The 26,248-nt window shown below is 36.1% G+C and overlaps 1 protein-coding gene across 6 annotated transcripts in view; it reads left to right on the forward strand.

Annotated features, from left to right (window-relative positions):
* Nucleotides 1–26,248, forward strand: part of EPHA7 (EPH receptor A7) — a 159,553-nt gene that overhangs the window by 96,317 nt on the left and 36,988 nt on the right. For all 6 annotated transcript variants that reach the window (XM_040696845.2, NM_001397477.1, XM_040696846.2 and 3 more), the window contains 2 exons: nucleotides 17,454–17,578; nucleotides 22,386–22,554. In XM_040696845.2, the coding sequence (XP_040552779.1) occupies nucleotides 17,454–17,578; nucleotides 22,386–22,554 (294 nt within the window). The remainder of the gene's footprint in view (nucleotides 1–17,453; nucleotides 17,579–22,385; nucleotides 22,555–26,248) is intronic.

The following is a 26,248-nucleotide window of genomic DNA, read 5'->3' on the forward strand; positions in this document are numbered from 1 at the left end:
CTCTCTAAACAAGGACTCAGGCCTGGTTTTAACCCTTCTACACCAAGCACCTAAAAAGAAATCTGTATGCTGGTGATAAAGATTCTTTTCTAAATCCAACAGGAAGACAGTGGGACGTAAGATCTCTGTGTATTCACTCTAAGGAGTCTTGGAGACTTCACTTTTAGCTTTGGTGTGCCACCTAATACATGCCTCAAATTGCATGATGGTGAACTTAGTTTTTCTGGTTTGGAGTCATCTGTAAAGAACAGGTCAATCTGCAGCCACTGATGCAGCTGCTAATACTTGAAGTACTTCAGTTGCTCAGCTCAATTTTAGATGGAACTCTTCAACACCGAACAAGATTGTATTTCTGTGAGTACAGAGTTTTTTTTGCTTCTTCTACTTTTTAAACTAACATTTTTCAAAAATGGTGTTTCACAGAACATTGTGATAAATGTCATTAGACAGTATATATTTTAAGTAGAATTTTGACTAGGAAAATGTAGATCATTAAATGAGAGAACCAGTTCAAAATATATTAACACTTCCCGCAACAGAGACTGATTTCTGTAAGAACTGTATTGCAAACTTTGTGCTTGTCTTCCTAAGAGCATACTACTGTTTTATTTGTCACAGAAACAAAGTACAGTGATTTATTTTATTCTCAGCACCATTTTGGTGGATTTTGTATGTTTGCTATGTTTGTGATGTTCATTTTTGATGGTTTTGGGGTTGATAATTATTTCAGATAGTGTAGTTCAAAATTTTCCACAAATACAAAAACATAAAAATGAAAAATTGAAGTGTTTCTCCGAGAACTTTTATACATGTAATCAGATAGCTCTATCTAACCAGGAAAGGATAGTATTCTCTCAAGGCACAAAGATTCATTAATTGCCAAAAATCAATGTTCTGATGAAATAAAATTCCAGCAGCATTTATAAATGTGCTGTCATTGCCTTAGTAAAAGTGTGATAATTAGAGGAATCATCAATTTTATCACTTTCTTATTTATTTTTATCATGAACACACAAGTAATTTTTAACATTGATTTTTCTTTTTTTCCTGGCAAGCAGTAAAAACAAAGCAGTTGTATTAGTTTCTATTCATTGCTAATGTTCTAATGAATCAGGTTGGAAAATAAATAAACTGACCCAACAAAAAAATTGTCAGATGGTGTACATTGAATGAAAGCCCTTCTTGTGGAAAGAGTTTCTGTTAAAAAGCCATATTCTGATAGCTACATAGGCAAATTTTTGTTTATCTCAGTGCTTTGAAAGACTGCAAATAGTAAAATGAACTTAGAAGCTTAAAAATAAAGATGGAAACACCAAGTTGGTAAATTAAAGTATATGTCTAAGGTATATGTCTAAGAGAGAAATAATTTTACAGAGTACATAAAATAAACTGTTATTAATTCTGGCAATTTCAAAAGAACTAACTTGAAAAACTTTTTTCTTTTCTTTTCTTTTTTTTTTTTTGAGAATACAAAAACAAATCTTTTGAGACTTTGGGGAAAAAAAGTGAAGAAAATTATTTAAGTATTATATAGAAAAAAAAACTGCATTTGAAAGTGCATTTCATTAAGATACCTGGCTTATTCTGTTTGTGTAATTTTCTTTCACCCCTCCTCCTCCTCCCCCCCCCACTTTGGTCTGTGATTTAGCATAAAGCTGTGTGATTCTAGTGTTTTAACGACATAATTTGGTTTTCCCATCCCTTTACAGCATTCTGTTCTGGGGCCTTTGTTAAGGGAGGTGCATGCCACCTCCCTTCCAGTCTTTGGAGGATACAAGCAGTAGCGTAGATCCTTTTTACTGCCTAGATTTGGAGTATTGTGCTTAAACTGAGAGGGACAGAGAGCAGTATTTTTTGATTATTTCAAAATGAAACTACCACTTAAAAATACAGAGATGAAAGAGAACCATAGGATGTCAAAAGTAGCCTAATTTGAACAATCTCTGTTCATGTGTAGTCATCTGCTTATCAAAACACTTCACCTTGTTTTACTTCAATTATTACTTTTCATCCTCTTCTTCAAGGCTGTGGGCAGCAAAGAAAAAACCATTTTCCCTCATCCTGACATTACATGCCCTTATAAAAAGTCCCTCCCCAGCTTTCCTGTAGGCCCCCTTCAGGTACTGGAAGGCTGCAGTAAAGGTCCTCCTGGAGCCTTCTCTTCTCCAGGCTGAAGATCTGAACAGCCCCAGCTCTTGCAGCCTGTCCTCATAGCAGAGGTGTTTCAGCCCTCTGATCATCTTCACGGCCCTCTTCTGGATCCACTCCAGCTTCTTGATATCAGCTTCTGTTGCGGGCCCCAGATACGAACACAGTACTCGAGGTAGGGTCTCATGAGAACAGAGGGGCAGAATCACTTCCCTCAAACTACTAACTTTGCTTCTCTTGATGCAGCCCAGGATACAGTTGGCCTTCTGGGCTGCAAGCATACACTGGCAGCTCATGATGAGTCATTCATCAACTGACACCCCCTAATCCTTCTCCTTGGGGCTGCTCTCAAACAAATCTCTGCCCAACCTGTATTTATGCTTGGGATTGCCTTGACTTCCTTGAAGAGGAAGGTGTAGGACCTTCCTCTTGGCCTTATTGAACTTCATGAGGTTGGCATAGACCCACCTCTCAAGCCTATCCAGGTCCCTCTGGATAGCATCCCTTCCCTTTAGTCTGTCAGCTGCACCACTCAGCTTGGTGTTGTCACCAAATACTGATGTAAGTGTAGGAAGTTAAAGTTGGGCAAATTAAAATACAGTTAAGTAAAAGTTTTCTGTAGTAACATTAAAAAAGATCTAGAAGTATAACTTCCTGAGGTCATTCTAAACTATGTGCAGCTTTGGGTTACCTCTCACATATGTCTTTTAAATGGCTTAAAATAGCCTTTCTTATAATACTTATAAATTTGCTGTATTTAAGTTTTCTTTTGATATTCTTTTTTGTTCTTCTGCAGTAGAGACATAAAGTGTTTGTCTGTTTTCATATTTTGGAAAAAGGGTTGTGCATATCACTCTCCATTTGGGAAAGACTGTAGCTCTGTCCCCAAAAAGCTGGTGTGGATCAATATGTAATTCTGAAGCTCAAATTCATGAAGTTCTCAAGTTAAATGACTCTCTTACCGTCATGGTTGCTGGAAAAAAAAGCTCTTGCTGTAGAAACAAAGCAAGGGAAACAAGGGAAATGTACTCTTAGACCTGGAATGAGTAGGGCAAAGGTTGCTGTTTAAGCAAAAATGGTATTCCTGCAAACTTGATGCTCTCTGGATAACCAGTGACAAGCTGGAAATACACATTTGGAGCAAATAGTAGTACTGTTGATCTACCATTCATTCTTCTGATTTGTAGCCTAACTAAGAAGGTGTTATAACCTCAGTATTGCAATGGCATGTTATAAAGTGCCAGTGATTAGACCATTCTTTCCTACTTAAAAATAATACTGCTGGATCTATAAAACAAACAAACAAAACAAACAAAAAAAAGCCCACAGCAACAACAACAACAAAAACTAGTAAGTGTGTTAGAAGCTGTTTTAATTTTTATTTTTATTTTCTATCTATGGGCTTTGTTCTCTAAAGTGTACAGTTAAAATTGGTCACCCATTAGGATGCTGAATGCTTTAGGTATCTAGATGATTCTCTGTAAATAACTAAAGAACACCTGCAAAATCTTAAGGTAATAACCATCAAACTGTCAGAGGCAAAAGTAACAAGTAAAAATATTTAGAACAAAATAAAGGAGATGGAGAGAAGACATTCCATCAGCTGATGGAAAGGGAAGAAAAATATAAAGCAGGTTGTAGAAGCAGTTAATGCTAAGCATGTGATGTTTATGCCAATAAAATGAGTCAGATATGCTTTAAGTGAAATACTGTGTTTTGAACTGCCTAATGTCACCAGCGCCTGCAGGGACAGTTTGCTAACTCTCCGTGAACACATAGCCAGCTCTTCAAAGTAATTTCCATTATACAGCAGCAGAGCTTTAAAGACATCCTTCCTTATTGATCTTGTTTTTGCATGATTCAACTTGCAAAGAACAAGATAAAGTTCCTCTGATAAACATTGATATTCCATCGGTTAAGGAGAATTTCTTCAGTCTAACATATTTATTGCTGTTGCTTGTAACTATGCGAACAGCTTAACCTGCTGTGAGATTGAGAAATCATTAAAATGTTTTATTGTTGTTTTTTGTTGTTGTTTTTTCCTTTCCCTTTTAAACTTAAGTCAACTACTTGCATTCCTCACCTTCTGGAAGTACTAAGCCTGTACTCAAGACCAGTCACAGCGCTTTGTGGTGTTAGACAGTCAGGACTGGGCAGGATTTTTTCCAGACTCCTTTCTTCACGTTGAAGTCCATGAGGTGAATGCCACCACCTGAATTCTCAGAAACACTGGTTGCCAAAAAACAACATTCCTTCCTCCCTCCTATTTCTTTCATTCCCTTTTCTGTCTTCTTTCTTGTGCCTTATTCCCTGAGCTATATGGACTAGTATAAAAACTAAGGTAAAGGAGAAAATATGATAATTTCACACTAATTTAATCCATACTGGGGGGGGGGGGGGGGAATAAATAAATAAAAAGGAGGCTGCAGAGTTGGATTTTCTTCCTTTCTTTCTTTCTTAGACAACTTGCTGTAAAATATGTATACTAATATATTCAAAGTATTTCGAAATACAATATTGATTATCTCTTATTTTTTCAAATTCTTCTGCTGGCAGCTTGCCACAGGGCTGAAAAGGGTCAGTGAAGTATGCACTTAACAGTGGAATATGTCATTTGATTAGTCCAGTTGTACTAGAAAACATAGGGTTTAAGTACAGGCTGATCCTGTATTTTCAGTACATTCTTGGTTACCTAAGATTTACATACATACACATGCCTGTTGTGCTGAAGGTCAGTTGGCTAGCTGCTTGCCTGTCACGCCCCACAGATATAATTTATCATGTATGTCTACGTGTCTTTTATGTGAGTTTCATAGAATACAATATTGTGGGAATTAATTCTAGAAACTCAAAGGTCTGTTTGTATCTAAGTGGGGAGAAGGGTTTTTAGGGATCTTGCAGACTGGGTGATGACTGCTGGAAAAGGGTAGGTAGGTGGCAGACTCCTCCCAAACATTGCTGTGTATTTTGCTGTCTGTTGTCACAAAAGTTGTCTGAGTAAACTAGTCCTCTTACAGGACATGCCTAGTTTACCTCTTGAAGAATGACAGATGTTTCTGAGGTTCCTTGGAGGAAGCCTTGCTTCTATAGCTGGGTGCCTGAGCAGTACCAGATTGAATGTCTCTCTGGAGGCCTTTTAGAGAAGCATCTCTCCATGATTTAGAGATTTACTGCATAGACCCAAGAATTTAAATTAAGGACACTATTTTCCATCTTCGGGTAATAAATTGACACTACAGAAGTGAAAGCTTGTGTATTTCTGTCACATACAACAAATACTAGGCTAACAAAACTGAATTAAAAACAACAGTAACAGAGCTACAGAAGATACATGCGCAAAAAAAAAAAAAAAAAAAAAAAAACAGTCCTACCACTCAAATGTTGAAGGTATCGTTTCAAAACACAACTGGAACAACAAAATTTAGTTTAAAGGCCCACCAAAGATTCACTTACCATAAGATTTAAGTCACCAGGAAGTTCTCTTTATATACCCTCTAGGGTATCTATCCCATTTAATCTGCACGGGTGATGCGTGTAAAGCTGTGACTGATTCCTGTGAGATACAAATGTTACTAAAATGGAGCCAGAAGTTGTTAACTAATTTTGATGTGTATTTTGTAAACATTATAAGGTTAAAAAAAAGAAAAATCCATTAAATAAAACATACCCTTATCATTGCCAGCTTTACTGTATGATGAGTTCAACCACTGTTGGCTAATCAGAAGACAAGGATTTTTATTTTTGCTTTTTTATTTTCTTATTATGCCATATCATATGTGCCGTACAGCCTTGATTAGTTAACTCTTTACTATTCTACCTTTTTCAGTATGGCTTAATTAAAAAGCTACAGAAACTTGTGGATGGGTAAAGAACAAACTGAATAGCTTTTACCAGTTAATGACAGCAGTTTTCTAAGAGTTCATGCAAAGCTGTTTTCTAAGGCAGGATTTTTACATATATAGTTGAGCATTCACTTTCTAAATATGTATATAATTATGTGAAATTCCAGAAACAATATTTTATTATTTCCATTTTATACTGTCAAGTGCTGAGACCGTATATGTAAAGGAAACGTGCAATAGATGTTCCTGATTCTGGTGTATTCTAATGCATGTATTATAATACATTTATGAGAATAAATAATTATACTGGAGCATGTTAAAATGAATAAGGCAATAGAGCAATATTCAGAGCATATAGTCCTATTTCTGATACTGTCTACATACTGAGTAATCTTTAGATTTCATATTTTGCACATTCTGATATTTAATACACTATTTGTGTAAATAGTTTTATGTGTTTGGCTAGTATAAATACGAATCATAATTTATACTATGCTCATCCATGTAAATAGTTTCTCTACTGGTGATTTGTCTTAGAATAACTAAATTTTAGTCTACTGATGTTGATGGTGAATACAACATTTGCAATATAGTTACGATTAGGTAGTAGTAACTTCTAGTGTAGAGTTGGAGCCTCTTTCATAGCAAAACAGCAATTGAAAAATGGGCCACAAACTGTGTAGGAAAACAATAATTTTCTTTAAAACACAGTATTGTGCTGTAGTTCCATTTCTCCTATGTTTTACTTTCTTTCTGCTGTATCCTTTAAAACCTGGAAAGAGTCGTAACATTTGTAAGCACAATTTTCCATGCTTTTATTTAACAGAACAGCACGTGCTAAATGCTATCTGAAAGATGGACTTTTCTGCTCTCTACTAGTTCCTTCACTGTGAGTGAGGGAAAAGCAAATCAGTTCTGAAGCCTCTTATTTGGGATAAATAGATACATTCTAAACTATTCAAGGATTTTTATGTACTTATGCTTATTTGACAAATATACCAAGTAGTTCTGCACCAAAGCAGAGCCAAATTCTTTATCTTTCTTTGTTTTCTTTTTTTGTTGTTGTTGTTTTTTAGATTAACCTTTTTATATAAAAGTGTGTATAGCCTTCCTTGTAACAGCAAATCTGTTTTTATCTTCATTCTCAGTATTGATTAAAGTTCCAGTGATTCACTGCAATCACTACACTCTCAGACCTTTAAAAATTGAAAGAGAATCAAACCCAGAATTGGTTGGGGTCTCTCCCACCTTCCCTAATGTTGATTCATGCTTTAATTCTACAAGAGCTGCTTTGAAAGTAATGACTCCTATTTCACTGTGTTGGGCCACGAGGTCATAGGCCTGTTGGTGGTACAGCCATAGAGGTTTAACAAGCATGGCATGCAGGCTTTTGTCCATCACTGGTAAAAATGCATAGCTAATGATGGTGACTATGTTAAGAAAGAGTGTTTTGCTCTATCAAAATATTGCTATTTGTGCTTTTCTTATCTGTTATAGTCTCCATGGAAATAAATAGGAGGCATCACTTTTGGAGAGACTTACATACTTAGGAATCTTTTCAGCATTAAATTCATTCCCTACAATTGTGAGTTTGCAGTTATGAAATGTAGGTATTGTGTCTTGCTAGCAGCTTACTGAAAAACCTTTAAGCCCATAGAGAGTTAGACTTACATTATAGTATGTAGAAACCTGGATACTACTAGATTTGCAAGAGAGTTATGTCAGAGTAGACCCTGGACTAATTACAATAAGAAGATTTAAGGATAAAGGAATACAGCTCTTTAAACTAGCAAGGAAAATATAAGAGATGAGAGTAAGTTCTATATAGTGCATAAGGAAGAGAGTCCATGTCATCTAAAAAGTATTTATGTGTTAGCTGCCAAGTTTATTTGTTGTGCCAGGTAATCAATTTCTACTAAAATTGGTGACTGAACTCACCATATAGTCAACTGAAAAAAAAATTTCTTCAGTCTTAAAATGAAGATGTCAAATTTATTGGTCTCAGTTTTAAGGCAGGATCTCTTTTTGGGTCTATCCTCTCTGTTGCTTACTTCTCTGTCACAGGCAGCAAAGCTGTTTAGGGAATTTAAGCATTTAATTTAGGAGTGCTGTAGTTGCATAAAGAGTAGGTACACTGAGGTGTTTAAGTTAGATTGTCTGGATCCCATCCAAAACATTTTCTGAAATAACGAGAAAAAAAGAAGCCCTATCTTTGCGAAATCGGTAAATAAATATCATTGTTTTGTTAAAAAGAATAAAATAAAATAAAACAATTATATATGTAGCAATGCTGGGTTATCAGTTGTGATAATTACTTTCTTAATTACTTCACCCTTAGATGATCTTATGATCTTATTTTCATTGGTATGAAACAAAGATGACTTAGCTAAAACTGATGTGGCAAAAATGAAATATAATTGATGAGAGATCAGAATCAAGCCCTAAATGCTATGCAAAAAGTAGAACTAATCAAAAAACTGAATGGTTTTATAACTTATGCAATTGACATTTTCTTAATCTAGCTCTCCAAGAAGTTAACCTTTGGATAAAGAACTCGGGTCCCCCTTAGAGCCTTATAGCATTCAGGGAAGTGAAGCCACTAGAAAGTCTGTAAAAAGATGATTATGATTCTGTAGAGATTTTAAAACAGTGTAGTAAACTCTTTCATTAAATGATTGATGTCTTTCCAATTTAATATGTTTCTGCCTCTGACAAGTCTTTGTGCTGGCTTTTCTTTCCAGTGAGCAGAAGCTGGAGAAGCATTGAACCATAGCATGTTCTCAAATAAGAAAAAATTCCTCTCAAATCTTTTTTTTTTTTTTTTTTCACTAGAAGTTTGTTGCAACAAAGAAAGAAAATTTAGAGGCACTGAAGATATTTATGTATAAGTTTTGTATATATTATTTTTAATGTACACATCTAAATCTGTAGTTTTTCTTTAATTGTTACTGTTCAATAGAAGGATGTTAATTTATGTTGTATATTCAAATCAGTTATCTAGCTTCACTTTACAAAATGTTTTTCCCTTTTGATAATGGGTTTTTCCTCACATTTGCATGGCACTATTTTTCTACAGCTTGTGCATACTCCCAAAATGATTTCATTTGAGGAAGTCAACATTGTTTCAAATGGATATTTTCTCTGTTGTTTGAATACATTTATTTATACTTTGAGGGAAATGTTAAATATAGTATTTATCTCAGTGGCAGTTTTCCTCGGTAGTCACCTCACCTCTGATCAGTGAGACTGCATCCTTGGCAAGCCCTCAGCAAGCGAGTCATGGGCTGGCTGCTCTTCCAGATCTTCCTCTCATGGACTTGAGTTTCACTCCCATGCATACTCGCTGACTTAAGTCTTGTTACTTCTGCTATTTATCACTGTAGTAGAAATTCCCACATGGATATTTATCCAACTCCTTAAATACTAGAGTTGTAGCACTCTTCAGTGGGAAAAATACAGGCTCAGAACTTGACAAAATTGCAGACTGTTGTTGCAAGGAATCCCACCCAAGCTGCTCTTAGGGGAATGCGCCTATCCTTAGCAGTGCCTTTATAACGCATTTCATGTGATTTTGGAGGACTGAAACACAAGCTGTATACGATTTAGGAATATTAGTAATGCTTTTTCCCCACTGAACAATTACGTCTTTGAAAGTACCAGTTTGATCAAACCTGTGCCATAGAGATAATTATTGTTTGGTGTTGACATCTTTATTTGTATGCATCCCCATTAATATTTCATCAACTGTTTTTAGTTTTTGGCATGGCACTTCCCAGATTTTTGTTGGCTATGTCTGAAACAAAATGCTTTGTTATGGGGCTGGAATTTATTCAACTGTCTCTTGGACATCTTATGCTAAATTAACATAATTGTACTCATTTGTAGGCTTTCAAAGCCACACTTCTAATCACCTCGTGTTGTATTTTACTGCTGCAAATACAACATTTCCTCTTGGGCAAGTGGACTGTGGTAGACATATTAGCAGTAGAGTAGCAAAGAGAATGTATTAAGGTAATTCTTTTCTTTTTTTTTTTCATGAGCAACATCCTTGAAGCTGACATTTTTGTGACTGAATAGATGACAGCATGAAATTCAATTACAGCAAACAGTCTCAGTCATTACACCTGTCTGCTTCCAGGGGAAAGGATTTGTAAATTGTGCTTTATCCTTCCATTCCCTAAAACTTGTGTCTGTAATTGACAGTTGCCAGCAGAGATGACTGGAGACAGAAGGAGAACATAATGTGTCTGAGTAGCCCACCAGGGAAAAGAGTATCCACATCTTTGGGAGTTTTGTGATGTTTTGTTTTCCTTAATGAAGAGTAATACCTGTGTGCCAAGGATTTACTGCAAGGCTGGTGGCAGATGTTCCAGCTAAAACAAAAACAAAAACAACAACTTATGAAAGATGAATCACTGAGGAAAAAAAAAAAAAAAAAAAGACAAAAGAAAAATCTAATTAACATAGAAATATTTCTTCTGCAAAGGAAAACAAATACTGCAAGAGAACAAAAGCCCTTCTCTGTTATTTGTAAGGCTGTTTTGTTACTCTAATGCATTTGTAAGAATCAGGTTTGTGCCTGACATGTCAAAACTTATTCACAAAACAAGAGTTGTGGATACCTTGGGAGTTGACGTTGTCACTTGTTACGCAACTCAGCATCCGTTCAGCACTGATTGATGCCCAAGTCGCCAGTTTGGGAAGAAATGGGATACAGACATGACAATAATATTTGTACCAAATGTCAAGCAAAAGAAACAGGGGAGTTCATAGAACGGGTCTAGACACAGACTCTTAGTAGAAAAAAATAACAATATGATAGACAAACTGTCAGCCCTGATCTTTCTGAACTGTTTCATCTCTTTCTTTCTGGTAAGTTCTTTTTATTGTTTTCCCTTCTCCAGATTTTGTCACAGAAGACAGTATATAAAACTGATCAAGCTGGCACATTTTGAGGTTGATGAAGTATTTAAAAAAATAAATAAATCTATTTTAAACAAATCAGTAAATGTACTTAGTAAACTATCACTACATACTGGATACTTACAGTTTTCTTAGAACTTTGCTAATACTGTTATTCCTTTTCCTCATTAATTTATTTGCAAAAGTATTCAGGTTACTAGTGTTTCTGTTGCTCTTCTGAGATCTGTGGGTAATTTAGGGGTTTCTCAACTACAAAAGCAACGGGAAAAAAAAAAAAAAAAAAAAAGTAATGGAGTAATGCAGTCAAGTATTACTTGAGTACATTGCTTGCTACCATGTACTCCTGACATCTCCAGGTGCTCAGAGAGTCAGAGCACTGTGTGCACACTGTGTTACATTTATGAGCCGGAAAGTAAAGTGTGTCAGAGAGGAAGTTAAAATGGCTTCTCTGTAGGATATTGTTAGTGTAAAATATCTGATTTATTTGGGTCTCTTTTTGAATGCTGCAGCTTATAAACACAGTGGGGAATTTCTCTGTCATTGATCCAAAGCAATGGGTACTAATGGCATAATACAGTGGTACTCAATAACCTTTTATCATAGGCTGCTTTCTCATGTTGAGATTTAACTGAGGGCAGAGAAATGCACTTTATAAAAAAAGAAAGTCTTATAAGTTTCCATTTATCTGTTTAATAATGTTCAGCTTAAGAACTATCATACTATTTTATATTTTGTGGGGTTTCTTGGTTTGTTTGTTTTTTGCATGAATTATACTACAAAATAATATGAAAATTATTCTACATATTAGTGTAAACATGAAGATTAATATAGGAAAATTTTCTCAATCATTCAAAGGACCAACTGTGGCTACTCATGGCTTGAGCAGCACTAACATGTTGCTCATACACTGCGATGTATGAATATTTTTTCTTTCACACAAATCTTTTGCCAATTTATGGGAAGCAGAATAAACACATAAGAGAGAAGCCTTAAAATTTGCCCAGTACCTGCAAACCACTGTCAACGTTTTATTTCAGATGACATCTGCGTTGCTCCTCATAAAGGAGTGAGGGCATGTCTCCTAATGCACAATGCTTCAGACCAGCATGAATCCCGGTGTGATGCCCCATGCTGGCCCCGGGCCCCTGACAGCAACTGCGGCCATTCCTCAAGGTGTATAATCTCTTTGCCTACAGATCTTACTGATCAGTTTTGGCAATCTGGATGCCTAGATTTTGCCCCAGAACAAACCAGAGCACAATGGAAGGCCAAATTCTGCCTTCATTTAACACTTCTTCTCTTGGGAGCAAATCAGTGCAGAAGGGTGCTCTTTGTGTAACTTTGGTGAAAACAGAGTACAAGGAACTTTGTATTCTCTTCCTGGACTGCCATTTGAGAGCCAATAGTTCTCTGCTACTATTTTCATACTACTATTTTCATGTACATTAAAGAATTAATTTTGTGTTCATTGTCTATAAGAGTCCAGGTGCCAGACACAGTTAAAAGATATTGGCAGTCAATGAAATGATGTTGCTTAAAGATTTCTGCCCAGAAAGGTGACAACAATGACATTTTACAAAGAAGTAGTAGATAATGTTATAACTTTAGGATGCTGATATGTCTGTCTTTCCCTGATCTGTTTCTTTTAGCAAAGTCCCGTTCAGTCCACACACTCAAAGCACTCACTCAATTGGTGCAGAAAACCGTTGCAGGAGACCAGTATTAATTAATGCCTCATGGAATGTAAAGTGTATGTTGATAAAGTTTTACAGGGATAGAAAATCTGATATCTTTGTTGCTGTGTGAAAAGCTAGTGCTTTTAAATGATTGCCACGCCTCTTCCAGATCTGAAAACGGAAGAGGCCAAGAGCCAAGAGCTTTAATCCTTTGGGAGTGCTGCTGCAAGGGTCCTGTTCTATGAGAGTGTGTGACTGCTACTGTTGATTTCAGCAAGTACCAGATGAAGATTAGGTTGTTGTAAGTACATGGCTGCTATTATAAAGTAAAGGAAGATAAAAGGAAGGGTGATAGCTCATTCACTCTTTCTATAGCAAATCAGGAAACTGGAGATGCAAATTTAGGTTTAGTTGCATTTATTAACCTGTGCTCTTATTCTGCACTGGGAGCATTTCACTCGGGAAACTTTCTGCATAATGTGAGACTGCAGAATTTAAGCCTTTATTTAAAGGGGAGTTGTAAATAGTTTGTTTTATAGACATGAGCTACTAACCACTCGGAAATGCTATTTCTAGAGAGAGCTTAAAAAAGGTATGAGATGAAAAGTTTCCATGACTGATGCTGCCAGATGAAATTGAGACACATTCATGATGCAGAACTGCAGAAATCTCAGAGAAACAGCTGAGTAGGTTTCTTTTGCTGTCTACTCTTTTTTTCTTGAAAACAGTGTTAGGGCTGATTTTGTGCCAGAAATTGGCACATAATACCTAACTTTGCTTATGTGTGAAAGTCCAGCTTCATGTGTTTTCATTTTTCAGTTTATATTGTTTTGTTTTAGCATTTTATGCTTTTTTTATATATATTTTTGGATCCAAAGTGCAGAAGATTTAATTTTGTGTCTGTCTGTGTATTTTGGAAAGTATACTGCAGATAAAGGGAAACATCAAGCGTGAGAAGCAGAGAATAGCTAAGAATAGAGCTAAAGCATGAGCAATATTATGGTTTAATATTTTTGCAGAACTCTGGACTAAAAGCAATGTCTTCCAAAACAATCAGTACAGTTTTCTACGCATGAATATTTGCAGATATTAATAATATACCATATGCTTGGCTTAGCAATATGAATATAACACATCAGTCTACCAGATGCAAAATTCTCTCTGGAACGCAATATTTTCTTGGAATATCCTGCTCTTTTTGACACCTCCGTTTTAACTTTTTCAATAACTTGATCTGGAAATGATGACGAGCTTGAAATCTATATAACTTGAAGGCTTTATCAGTAAAGCCCAGCAGAGTTATATTTCTCTGTGTCTGTGATGTTGAAACCTGGTGAAAAATCAATTTTTCCTTTTGCTGAATGGTATATTTGAAGCATTTAGAAAAGGTGAATGAGTGTGCTGAGGGCCTGTCATTCACGAAGTACTTCCTTATGCAGCATGTGTAGGTACATCTCCTATTAGCCCTGAGAGGCTGTGTGTGTTTGATGCATTGGATGTTGTGTCAGCAGGAAGGAGAAAAAGAGGAGATGAAGTATATCAGAAAGAAAGTTGATAGCAGATGATGTTTTGAACAGCCTGTATCCCCAGGTGTAATATATTATGGAAATAATGATGGAAACAAGTGATGCTTCTTTGTAACCTGAAAAGGTACATTAGGGATTATGCATACTCAAGTTACTCTGGACTGTCTACTTAGTTGTGTCTTCATCATGAACAACTTTGTTAGAGATGCAGTGGAAACGATTATATTAGAATAAAGAACAAAATGCTTCTGACTTATACACTCTCATTAAGCACACATTAAGAAATGTAACAAAAAACGTGGGATAAAGACAGCATCTATGTCTAGCCTGTACCACTGATTAATTGGCTTATGTGGTGTTCTCGTTCACTAAGGTTTCCTTCCAGTAGCAATAGGCTTGTGTACCTTGCCTTTCCCTAACATGTCGAGGCTCAAAGTAGGACACAAAATAAGTTCAGATAACATACTATGTTTTAGGAATATCTTGCAATATAGGTCCTATATACAACGTTATTATTTTTCAGAGCCTCACAAACATATAGACTCAAGGTCAGAATTGCCAACATTCAGCCTGGGCTCCCTCTTCTGCTTTATTATGGATTCTTCTACTGCTGAAACACTGCAGAATATTTTTGGCTAGGAAAAAGAAACAAACAAAAAAACTTTAATCTGATCATGCTTGAATGAAAAGAATATTAATAATCAGGAAATACAGCTCATTTATTTAAGAGTTTGCATGCTGGCTTGCATGGCTAATAATTCACTGAGATATTCTTTTGCATGTAAATCCCTTAAGAATGGAATATGATTGTGATATGCTTTGTTCAGATGTTAAGTGGGAATCTTGTACAATATATTTCCCTTCCCCTATCAACATCTTCCCTCTTCTCTGTTCCTCCTTCCTCACATTGCTGTTCCCTCCCCACATCTCCAAAATTAACTAATGCCAGAGGAAGTGAGTTCATTTTACTTGAATGCTTAGAAAAAACAAATGCTCTGACCAACAGAATGAAAAAATTAGATAAGCTAAAACAAAAAGCAATGAGTGTTGAGAACAATTTCCAGTGACATAGGTAATAAAAAGTTGTTTCATTAGAGGTATGAACATTAACAATTTTGGACATCTAAAAATGTAAAATTAACAGTCTGAAAACATTTATCTGTATGAGATACAACATTATACATAAAACATAATGACCTCTCTTGAAATTCAGCTAAGCTGTTGTGCTACTTATTGAGACAAAGAAGACAGCTAGTTAAATACTGTACAGAAAATTAGACAGAGTAAATAAGTTTTCTGCATTCTACATTCCACTCTCTTAGCTACAAAAAGAATATATATACTCTAATTAGAAGGTGAAAATATTCTAAGCTTTTAGAAGGACTATGCAAGGAGTGATAGATCCTGACTCTGAAAAGCTTTATCAACCCATGGTGTTTGCACGACACAATTCTATGATTTTATTAGTTTGGTAGCCTACATAAAGAGGTCTTCAACTTTGATTATATTGAATATATGACTTAATAGTTTATAATGAAAATTATCATGCATGGCTTCTATTCTTAATTTTCGTGGACTCTTGAAGCCTCTGGTGAAATGTAAATAAATTTAATTTTAAAACCTCTGTGACTATGCATGTTATAATAAAAAGGGCTAGAAACAGAACTAAAATATGAAACTAGAAATCAAATTTTAAGTTTCCTAGAGAATTATCATATTAGCTGTGCCGTAGAGATTCTTACTTTAAGTTTTTGTCCTTAATGCTAGAGGACTGTGCGTTCTTGATATTTTCTTCCTGTGTTCTTTAAATTAAGCAAGATGAGGATACTAAAGAATATTATAATGGGAATTAGATTTTGAGATGAATGGTAAAAGAGAAAATGTAGTTTGCCTACTTGTTACAGCAAAATATCCTTCCTCTGTAACAGAATTTGTATCTGTATGAAATCAGTGGTAATAATTTTACATAATGAAAGCATTGTATACAGTTCTGAAAGTTGTTCCTCTTTTTTCCCCTAGGAAAAGGAAAAGATTTAAAATTTTCATTATGTTTGTTAAAAAATGTAGATTCTATACTTGAAGTATATGTAAATAAATGTATGTCTTACTTTGCTTACTTTCCTGTCTTCTGAATCTACTCTCCAAATATGGTCAGTTTCCTATAAACATAATCATCACTTTGTTTTTAAATAGAGGAGAGGAGGTTGAGTTTCTCTCTTTATCTCTCTTTTATGTGAGCTGTGTTACACCCTTTAAATTAATTTAATTATTTCCAATAAATTGAACAGGAACAAGGCCGAGTTCTGCATAGTTCTAGTGCTATATCTGTTTGTTTTTTTTTAAAGAGCTATGATTTTACAGGACTTCTGTGCACCCATTCCCGTATGCAGCATGTATGTTTGTGGAAAAGTATGATGCTAGGATTTCTTTGGAAGTACCCATCAGCAGTAACTCCACAATCTTTCTTTTTTATTAAGCAGGAGATAGGCTGATCAAGAAAGTTACTTTTTCAGTCACTCGTACTATACTAGTTAATAACCATCGTTAAATGAGATTCAATAGCCATATAATGGTTGTAGATTGCTTTTCAGAGATTTCAGATGACACCTGATTGCGAGTGTTGTTTATTAGGAAACTGTATATGCATGTGTGTGTGACTGTGTGCAGTGAGGAAGAGGAATATAGTGACCCTCTATTTCATAAGATCTACTTCTTAAATTACCTCAGACTTTCATTAGATACCAGAATCAAAGATGGAAACTTCAGCTCTAAAGAGAGAATGTTCTGGGAAGGTTTGAACAAATGTAAAAGAGGGGTTTTAGTCTCTTAACATAGTTGTTTTCACCACTAAATCATGCTGTAATCAGATACCTTGGCAGGTTATTTGTTAAGCTGCATTGGTATCAACTACATGAAGTCAGCCTAAAATATGTAGTTTTGTTTCTAACAGATTATTTTTCTTTTTATAAGTACTGTTGAAACAAATGCAATAAATATTTAGATTCTTATCACAAATCAATCTAAAAACCTATCTCATTGTCTTAATCAGAATTCATTTACCTAATTATTATTCCTATCTCATCAATTTCAGTTTTGCACTAACTTCAACAATGCCACTTTTTTTGCTGTTTGCACTTTAATTTCATTTCCATTCTAAGTTTATGAACAGTAATAGGATACTGCTTGAATATTCATTAGCTTTGAATTGAGAGCTATGAAAAGGTGCTTTCTTTTACCTTAATAAAAGTGGCTCAGCATGGGGTGGGTCAGTAATGACATGTGATTTTAGGCATCCAACAAATTTCGTTATTATTTATTGACACATCTTGTCCAAACAGCTCCCTCACAAGTTAGTGGAGTAATGAAAGAGAGAGTGCTGCAGAGGAGCGTGGAGCTTTCCTGGCAGGAACCAGAACATCCCAACGGAGTCATTACTGAATATGAAATCAAGTATTATGAGAAAGTAAGTGCACAGATTATCTGTAATGTACAACGATGTACTGTTTGCAGCATGTTGAATCCCTAAATTGTGGAACAATATTAAACCTATAATCACGTTATCAACTACCCTATCTCTTCAAAGTCATAGTGATTCTTCTCATTTTTAATAACTAATGCTTCCCTGCAATTATTATTGTTAGTTTATGTCACATATATTGTATTTTGGTATAATAACAGTGAACTATCTGCTCAAAATCAGCCTTTTTTTTTCCTACAATTTTCCCACTGCTAAATTGGACTGTGGATATTTTACCACAAGATCTGTCATTTTCCAGTCTTCCTCACATTGTCTTTAAAGCTTCTTTTTTATTTCCTTCTGTGTGACTGTGATTCCAGTCTTGAGATGAGACATCACATACAATCCTATAGTGCATTTGCTATTACATTTTATGTTGAACAGTTTAGACTTAATGTCTGAAAACTTCCACACTTCTTACAGTTTCAGCTGATAAATATTCCTAATTTTCCTTTTAAAAAGACTCATGAAGAAGAGATTTGTTTTTTACTCCTCCTTTTGTTGCAAAAGGCTGCTTCTCAATAGCAGATGAAGTGATCTCTGTTTCTGTTAGACTGAAATTGCAATCTTATTGATGTCAGTCAGAGTTTTGCCATTCATTTCAGCACATCTAGGCCTTCGTTCTTGATAGCCTTGACGTACTCCAGAATAAAAAAATCTGACAAGCATGTAAGCAGGGTCACATGCTAGATGAAAATGGGGTAAAGGCAGGTTGTGCAGCTATATGCTTGTCATAGGATGTGAACTAAGTGTGGCTCATCCAGATTCCCTAGGAAATTTACTGTAGCAAATAGCATATTCCTAGTTTTTACATAGCATTCCGGGAAGGGGAAAAAAAAAAAGATTAAAAAAAAAAAAAATCAAGGAAATGAACAAAGGAGCTCCTTTGTGATCACTTGTGAAGATACTGCATTTCTACAAACAAGGTAGTGGCTTCTCTATATCAACAAAAGTATGTCAGCTTACTGGCTAACATGCAATCAGATAAATTCAGACCAGAATGGATATAAAATCAAGTGTCACATCTAATTTTCAGTGCTTAATTACAGAAATATTCTTTTTACGAATGGAGAAAGGAATAAGTTGTTTATTTGTTGATGTTAGCTTCCAGTTTTAGTTGTTCACTTCAATGACTTTTGTAACAAAACTTACCAGATATTTAAATTTAGCTAAACATTTCTGTGAAATGAATTTTACTCATTTTGGCAAGTAATTTTTTCCCTCACATGCTCACACAAAAGAAGTGTATATATTAAAAAATAGAATGAAAAAAGACACATATTTGCCAAAAGCAAAGCTGTTCACTGCACAAACACAGGAAAGAAATATATATCATTTTGCTTGGTTTTGTATCCACAATAGCTTCTGGTCTACTAAAATAAATTAAACAAAAAATTGCCCAAGATACTATATTTTTCTCATATGATAACTGCTAGAATGAACTGTTTATTATTTTCCCTACATGTTAATTCTACTTTAAAAAAACAGGAGAAATTCATTGCCAATTTCCTCTATTTGCCAAGACAAGAATTGCTGTTGTTTTTTTTTTCTTCTAAGTGAAGGAAACCTACCAGTATTCAATGTATTGCAGTGAAATTAAGAAAAGAGAGTAAGAACCTGATCCTTCAGCTAGTCACAGGTATCCTGAATTGAACCTTTAATTCAGTGAGTCTTTAAAAAAAAAATGCTTAATGACTTGCTTTCATTTCAAAGCAATGTAGATCAGTCTGAATTGTAAGCTTCTTGCTCAGAATTAGAAAGGCAGGTTTTTTGTTCCATTACTGTGTTAGGTCACCCCCCCCCCCCAAAAAAAAAAAAAAAAAAAAATCCCACAAACAAACAAACAAATCAAGATCTGGACATTTTCAGCTCCTTAAGGCCAAATTAAATCAAACATTTTTTGTGGTTCTGAAATGTTCTGATAAGTGTTTTATTTACCTCTCATCCTTCTGGCTACAGCTGGAGTGGAAAATGCCTGAAATCTCCCAAGTAAACCTGTCCTGTGATGTTTTAGCTCAAGTTATTTTTATTTATTTGTTGTTGTTTTTTTTTATTGTTTTTTGTTTGTTTGTTTGTTTGTTTTAATTCAAGAACTGCAAATAAGGCTCATTTATGGTTCAAACTCAAGACTGTGAAATTCCATTGTGGCTTAAAGTTGTGAACCTATATGAGTATTTACAGTCTTATTATGTTTGATTCTCCTCTCTCATTCCTGTTCTTCCTTACGTATCAGCATACATTCCACCATGGTCCTCACTTACAGGTGATTTAAATTTTCTTGTAGAAGATATGAAAAATTGTTGCTAGCTGAGTTGATGGGCTTGGGCAAATGACTGAGAGAGTGAGGCCCAGGAGAAGTCATTAGTGAATCTCTAAAAAGAAATCATGTATGTTGTGTTGAAGCCAGTATTTCAGCAGAAGCCTTTGCTGCTTTGTTGACTGTAAAGGGGAAGGTTCTCCATCATTTTTTAGCTGACAAATTGAAATGAGTTACAGATTTATTCCTTCCCTCTGTATCTGTCTCATTAGCACTGCCTTATACAGCTCATGCTTCTCTGGTCATGTGGTGCATTCAGATGGTTGGTTAACTCATCTCTTCTGCCCTTCAAGTCAGGGTTGCATTTGCCAGTGAAAATCAACAGAGCTGCACATATCTGTTCTGAAAGATAATCTTGATCATTAAATGTGATGAATCCCATGAATGTGATGAAGACTCTCATCTACGAAAAGAGTCATAAAGAGGATCTAAAGAACTACAGGCTGGTCAGCCTGACCTCAGTGCCAGGGAATGTTATGGAGCAGATTGTCTTGAGTGAGACCACACAGCATATATAGGACAGCCACAGGATCAGACCCAACCAGCATGGGTTCATGAAAGGCAGGTTCTGCTTGGCCAACCTCATCTCTTTCTATCATCAAGTGACCCACCTGGTAGATGAGGGAAAAGCTGTTGATGTAGTCTACTTAGACCTCAGCAAATCTTTTGATGCTATCTCTCTCAGTATTCTCCTAGAGAAGCTGACAGCCCTTGCCTGGGCAGATACACTCTTTGGTACACTGGATACTGGGCCCAGAGAGTGGTGATGAATGGAGTTAAATCCAGCTGGTGACAAGTGGTGTTCCCCACGGGTCAGTATTGGGGCCCACACTGTTTAATATCGTTATTGATGATCTGGATGAGGGGATTGAGTGCACCCTCAGTAAGTTTTCAGATGACACCAAGTTGGGAGGAAGCATTGATCTACCTGGGGGTAGGAAGGCCCTACAGAGTGATCTGGAGAGGCTGGATTGCTGGGTTGAGGCCAATGGGATGTAGTTCAACAAGACCAAATGCTGGGTCCTGCACTTCAACCAAAACAGCTTCAGGCAGTTCTACAGGCTTAGGGCAGAGTGGCTGGAAGACTGCAGAGGAAAAGGACCTGCAGGTGTTGGTTGATGCTCAGCTATACATGATCCAGCCGTGTGCCCAGGTGGCCAAGAAGGCCCATAGCATCCTGGCTTGTATCAGAAATAGTGTTGCTAGGAGGAGCAGGGAAGTGATAAATCCCCTGTGCTCGGTTCTGGTGAGAGTGCATCTTGAGTAATGTGTTCGGTTTTGGGCCCCTTACTACAAGAAAGACATCGAGACCCTGGTGTGTCCAGAGAAAAGCAATTAGGCTGACCGGTGATCTGGAGCACAGGTCTTATAAGGATCAGCCAAGGGAACTGGGATTGTTTAGTCTGGGGAAGAGGAAGCTCAGGGGAGAGCTTACTGCTCTCTCTAACTATCTGAAGGGAGGTTGTAGTGAGCTGGGGGTTGGCCTCTTCTGTCGTGTAACTAGTGATAGGACTAGAGGGAATGGCTTCAAGCTGCACCAGGGGAGGTTCAGGTTGGATATTAGAAAAAACTTCCCTGAAAGGGTAGTCAGACACTGAAACGTGCTGCCCAGGGCAGTGGTTAAGTCACTGGCCCTAGAAGTGTTCAAGAAACATGTAGATGTGGTACTAAGGAATACAGTTTAGTGGGCACAATTGGTGGTAGGTGAACGGTTGGACTAGATGATCTTAGAAGTCTTTTCCAATGTTAATGATTCTATGATTCTGTAACTTTTTGAATGTAGTAAATATCTTTGATGCAGCTTTTATAGCATTTGAAAGTGAGCAATTACTCATAGGACTTGTAATATTACAGCTTCATATTTTGAGAATGTCATACTGAGCTTCTCTCCCTGGATTCTTCTTGATGACATAGAGTCAGAACCTGAGAACAGCTGGAGAAAAGATTGAAACTTTATAGTCAGAGACCTGAAATCTTGGTGTAAAATCCATCCGGGTAAACATTAGTGCTATTATAATTTTTTAGAAGTGTTGGAAGTTAGGAACAGAATGTGTTCTGACTATACAGTAACAGATTTCCCTGTCCTTGAACTGTTTAAACTCTGCAGGTCCCTCTGGAAAGCTGCGTTCAAGCTATTTTTCCATCATAATTTCACAAAATGTAATCCAAGCCAAAGAAGCAATTGTTTTATGTCTGGATTTTTATGAGTAACAACATGAGCATCCCATTTGAATTTTATGTTACACTTAGACCTCCTCATTGCAATGGCAGTATTTTGTAATACTCCACAGAGTATGCTTTATTTTTTATGATGGGAAAAAAAGCATTCAACAAATTGAAATAAACTACCCAGGCCGGCTGTCAGTTGCTGATGTGTAACCATGATAAAATCTGACCTGTAAATGTCATTTAAATCTTTTGTCTGATTGTTTCCAGGATCAAAGGGAGAGAACCTATTCAACAGTAAAAACCAAGTCCACTTCAGCTTCTATTAATAACTTAAAGCCAGGAACAGTATATGTTTTCCAGATTCGTGCTTTTACTGCTGCTGGTTATGGAAATTATAGCCCCAGACTGGATGTTGCCACACTAGAAGAAGCCACAGGTAAACATTTGGATCTATGGGAAATTTGCTTTTTCATTAATTAACAAGTGAACCATTTCAGAAATAATAAGTAGAGCAAAAAATTAAAGAGTCATAGGCAATGTTATTAAAATCAGAAGAAAAAAAAATTCTATGTGAGTGGATTTTGTCATTGTATTTTGAAGGATGAACTTCAACTATTTATTTTACCATAGAACTACAAATTGCACTCTTATAAATAGCCAGTAAATTTGTAACATCAGGTTCTTCTTCTTTGATGTCTTTCTAGTGCAGAGAAAATGAATTTTTTTTTTTTATTTGAACACAAATCTATTCCCTTCTCAAAAGAGGTTACGTGAGCTTAGCACCCCTGCTAGATTCTTCAGTAACTGAGGAAAGAAAGGAAGAGCAGGTTCAGCCCATGGTGGCTTCTCCAAGACATCTTTTCCTGTGTAATTTCCTAGGAAAAAAAAAAAAAAAAAAAAAAAAACAAAACAAAGAAACCTCTATAGAGTTTTGTTTACGTATGTGTGTGACTTGTTTCAGATATATGTCCTTACTATCTTCTGAGCTCAGTTTCACTTATATTTAGTAAAGAAATAGATGTCCCAAAGACATTAAATTTCTCTAAGGCTCTTGTAATAAGCAGTAAGCTGTGTAAAGAAAAAAACAGTTTCCTTAAACCCTCACAAAGGAAAGTATGAAGCTGGAGCATGAACTTGCTCATACAGTACACCAGAGATTCTGTCTGCAACAACTCAGCAGGGAGATATTTTGGGAAAGCTTGCTCTTGATGCTGAAACCAATCATGTACCCTTGTTTGTCTAGAAATTTTGTTGACACATTTTTCACGACTCATTATGTAGTTATGTGCACAGATACTTCCACATTTTGAGTCTTCAGAAGGAAACTTTTGCACCACTGAGAGCTGGTAGCTATGATCCAGCTGATGGGAACTGCCCACGTCCCTGGAAGAAAAATTTGATCATTTGGGTTTGAGTAATTTGCTTCAGGTTGACCTGCCTAGGAGCTCAGCCAGATTTGGAGCTGAAAATACATAGCCTACAGGTTAAAAGGCTACGGATACCAGCTCTGCTCTGTGCTTTATGCAGATACGCTCAATTGCATCTTATTTAACTGCAGCCAGGTGTCGCCTGAAGAATTTGTGGCTATATTTAAAAAACAGTAGTTAGGTCTTAATCTTGCTTCCACGCAGGATATGAAAATTATCAATAAGAAGTAATAGCACATACCTGATAGACTTAATTGAAATAGTAATTATCATAGTAGTAGCAATAAAATATTATGACCAATGTTATTAGCTCTGTGTCTGATAGCATGCTTTTCATCTGTAGAGTTCTGGTTTACATAGGCAGTCAGATTCAGTGGAATCTCTGAGATACAAGCAACAGTATCCAGAGTTACAGACAGAAATAATTTCATATCTGAGTAAATTTCTGGAAAAAAATATATATATATTTGAAGGCTTTCACAGTCTGTCATAGATTTCTACTAATTAACCACAGTTGCTTAAAATTATTAGACCAAAATGTTTCCCCAAAATTTCATTAATGAGATGGGTATTTTCATACTGCATTTAAGCCACTAGTAGCCACTAAGATGAGCAAAGATCACTTCTGAGATAAGCCTTAAAGAAATCTAGTGTCTTGACTGGAGTTTGATTAACTTATGGAAGATTAGAAAATCCTAGAATAAATATATCACTGACTCTTTTGCATCATATACACCTTTTCTCGGTCCAGGTGATGAAAGAATACATATAAATCAGTGACATACTTGGCCAGTGTGTGCACCAGATTTTTTCTTTTGTCACAGGCTAGCTTTGTTTTTTGACATTCCATTTCATGTGTCATGTCATGCTTTCACAAAAGAAAATTTCAAAAGTGGCATATTTTCAATATTCTTGAGAGGAGATTAAAGGATGCAGTTCCCATCAGTGATAAGCAACTCCAATGTCCCATATATAATTTTCAGAAATAATTAAAATGTTGGTAAAAAGATAGCAAACTTAATAAATTATTTTAGAATTCTCATGCAAATAAGAATCTTTGTTTCTCATATTTTATTTGTAGCTTTATCAGATCTGGCAGGTTAACAAAATTAGGCTTGTATTAGCATTTCATAAGAAGAACTTCAGTGGATCATTTTTATGAAACATACTGCACTGTACAAGTGAGCAGTAAACTCATGTTACGCTACAGCGCAGAGGCACTGTTTTCTCCATATTCCAGTGACTTTCTGAATGTGGCTTTTAAAACCATCAGAGTATTTCAAGAATATATATAGTGATAGTGCTCAACCAGCACAGTTAGCAAGAATTTCACCTGATATTTCAGCTGTTTAGCACCTCTTGGTTGGTGCTGTTGATTTAACAGGTTTTTATATTGTGCTCAAAACTGCATGGCCACTTCTCAGTATTTGAGAAACTATGTATGTCATATAACCTTATATGTAAAATATACATATTTAATACCTGTATTCATACATATTGTATATGTTGGACAACATATACATACTTATCTTAAAAGTATATATATATATATATATATAAAGCAAAAATGCTTTATGAAGGCAGGGTATTTATGTTCTATACTATATTTGTCCTAGAAAGAAGTACCTGAATCACTGCAGTTTGTTCTTGGAACCTCTGTTGTTTATTAGAGAAAAGTCCCCAAGGAGGAAAATGCAGAACCAAAGAATGTCACTTAAGTAGTAATTTTGCCTTTCAATCCACTGAGTTACTTGAAAGATACCTTAAATCACTTTATTGTGGAAGTTTTCATGTTTGCTTCATCACGTATTTTCTGCAGCTCATACATTTCAGGTTGCCTGCATGAAAAATTGCTGCTGGAGGTGCAGTACAGCTTTTACAACTAATCTCCTCTTTTAAATTCTCCAGGATATTTGGGTATACATTCCCCATCCTTTCAGCCATATAGTTAAAGGTAGCCTTAACTCCTCTAAAGTAATCACTGCCTCATTCCTTTGGATAAGCAGATATTGCAGTGTCAGATTAGATGTCACCTGTAGTTGCTTCCTCTCTTGCCTTCTCAGTCTGCACAGCTTAACTGGAGGCAAGGACAGACTTCTCTGTCTTGCTGTTGTTTCCCTGCCATTGCCACTGTGGCAACACCAGTGGATGGCAGCTATGCCATCTGCACTCCAAAATCTTTTCTCTCACAGCACTCTTACATCTTTATTTCTGCCAGACCACATTCCAGAAGTTGGAATCTGAATTGCACATAAGCCAAGTAACAGCATGAGTTCATAACACAAACAGGAGAAGCAGCACAGAGACAGTACATGAACAGAGGCAGATGTCTCAGACTGCTGTCACTAGATTCTTACCAGACCATGCCTACAACCAGACCTTTTTTTTCCAAATATGTAAAAGTACATCATGAACTACATCCCACCAATCTTACCAGTTGGACAGTTTGCTCTGCCCCCAACATTTTGTAGAGCCCAAATAACATCCTCGGCTTGCCTCCAAAATGTGCTGGTAACCAACATCTTGAGGCAGTTATGCAGAGCAACCCACTCACATATGTCAACCTCTATGCACTCAACTTGGCTGCTAGATTAGGTGACAAGTTCAATTGGGTGTTATTCCAAACTGTTAGATGGATACAACTTCGCACACTAGCCACTGGGACAAGATGCTACTTTTTTACTTCCAAGTAAGTTTTCCACA

The sequence above is a fragment of the Gallus gallus genome, chromosome 3, assembly GCF_016699485.2.
Source record: "Gallus gallus isolate bGalGal1 chromosome 3, bGalGal1.mat.broiler.GRCg7b, whole genome shotgun sequence".
Taxonomy (NCBI): Eukaryota; Metazoa; Chordata; class Aves; order Galliformes; family Phasianidae; genus Gallus; species Gallus gallus.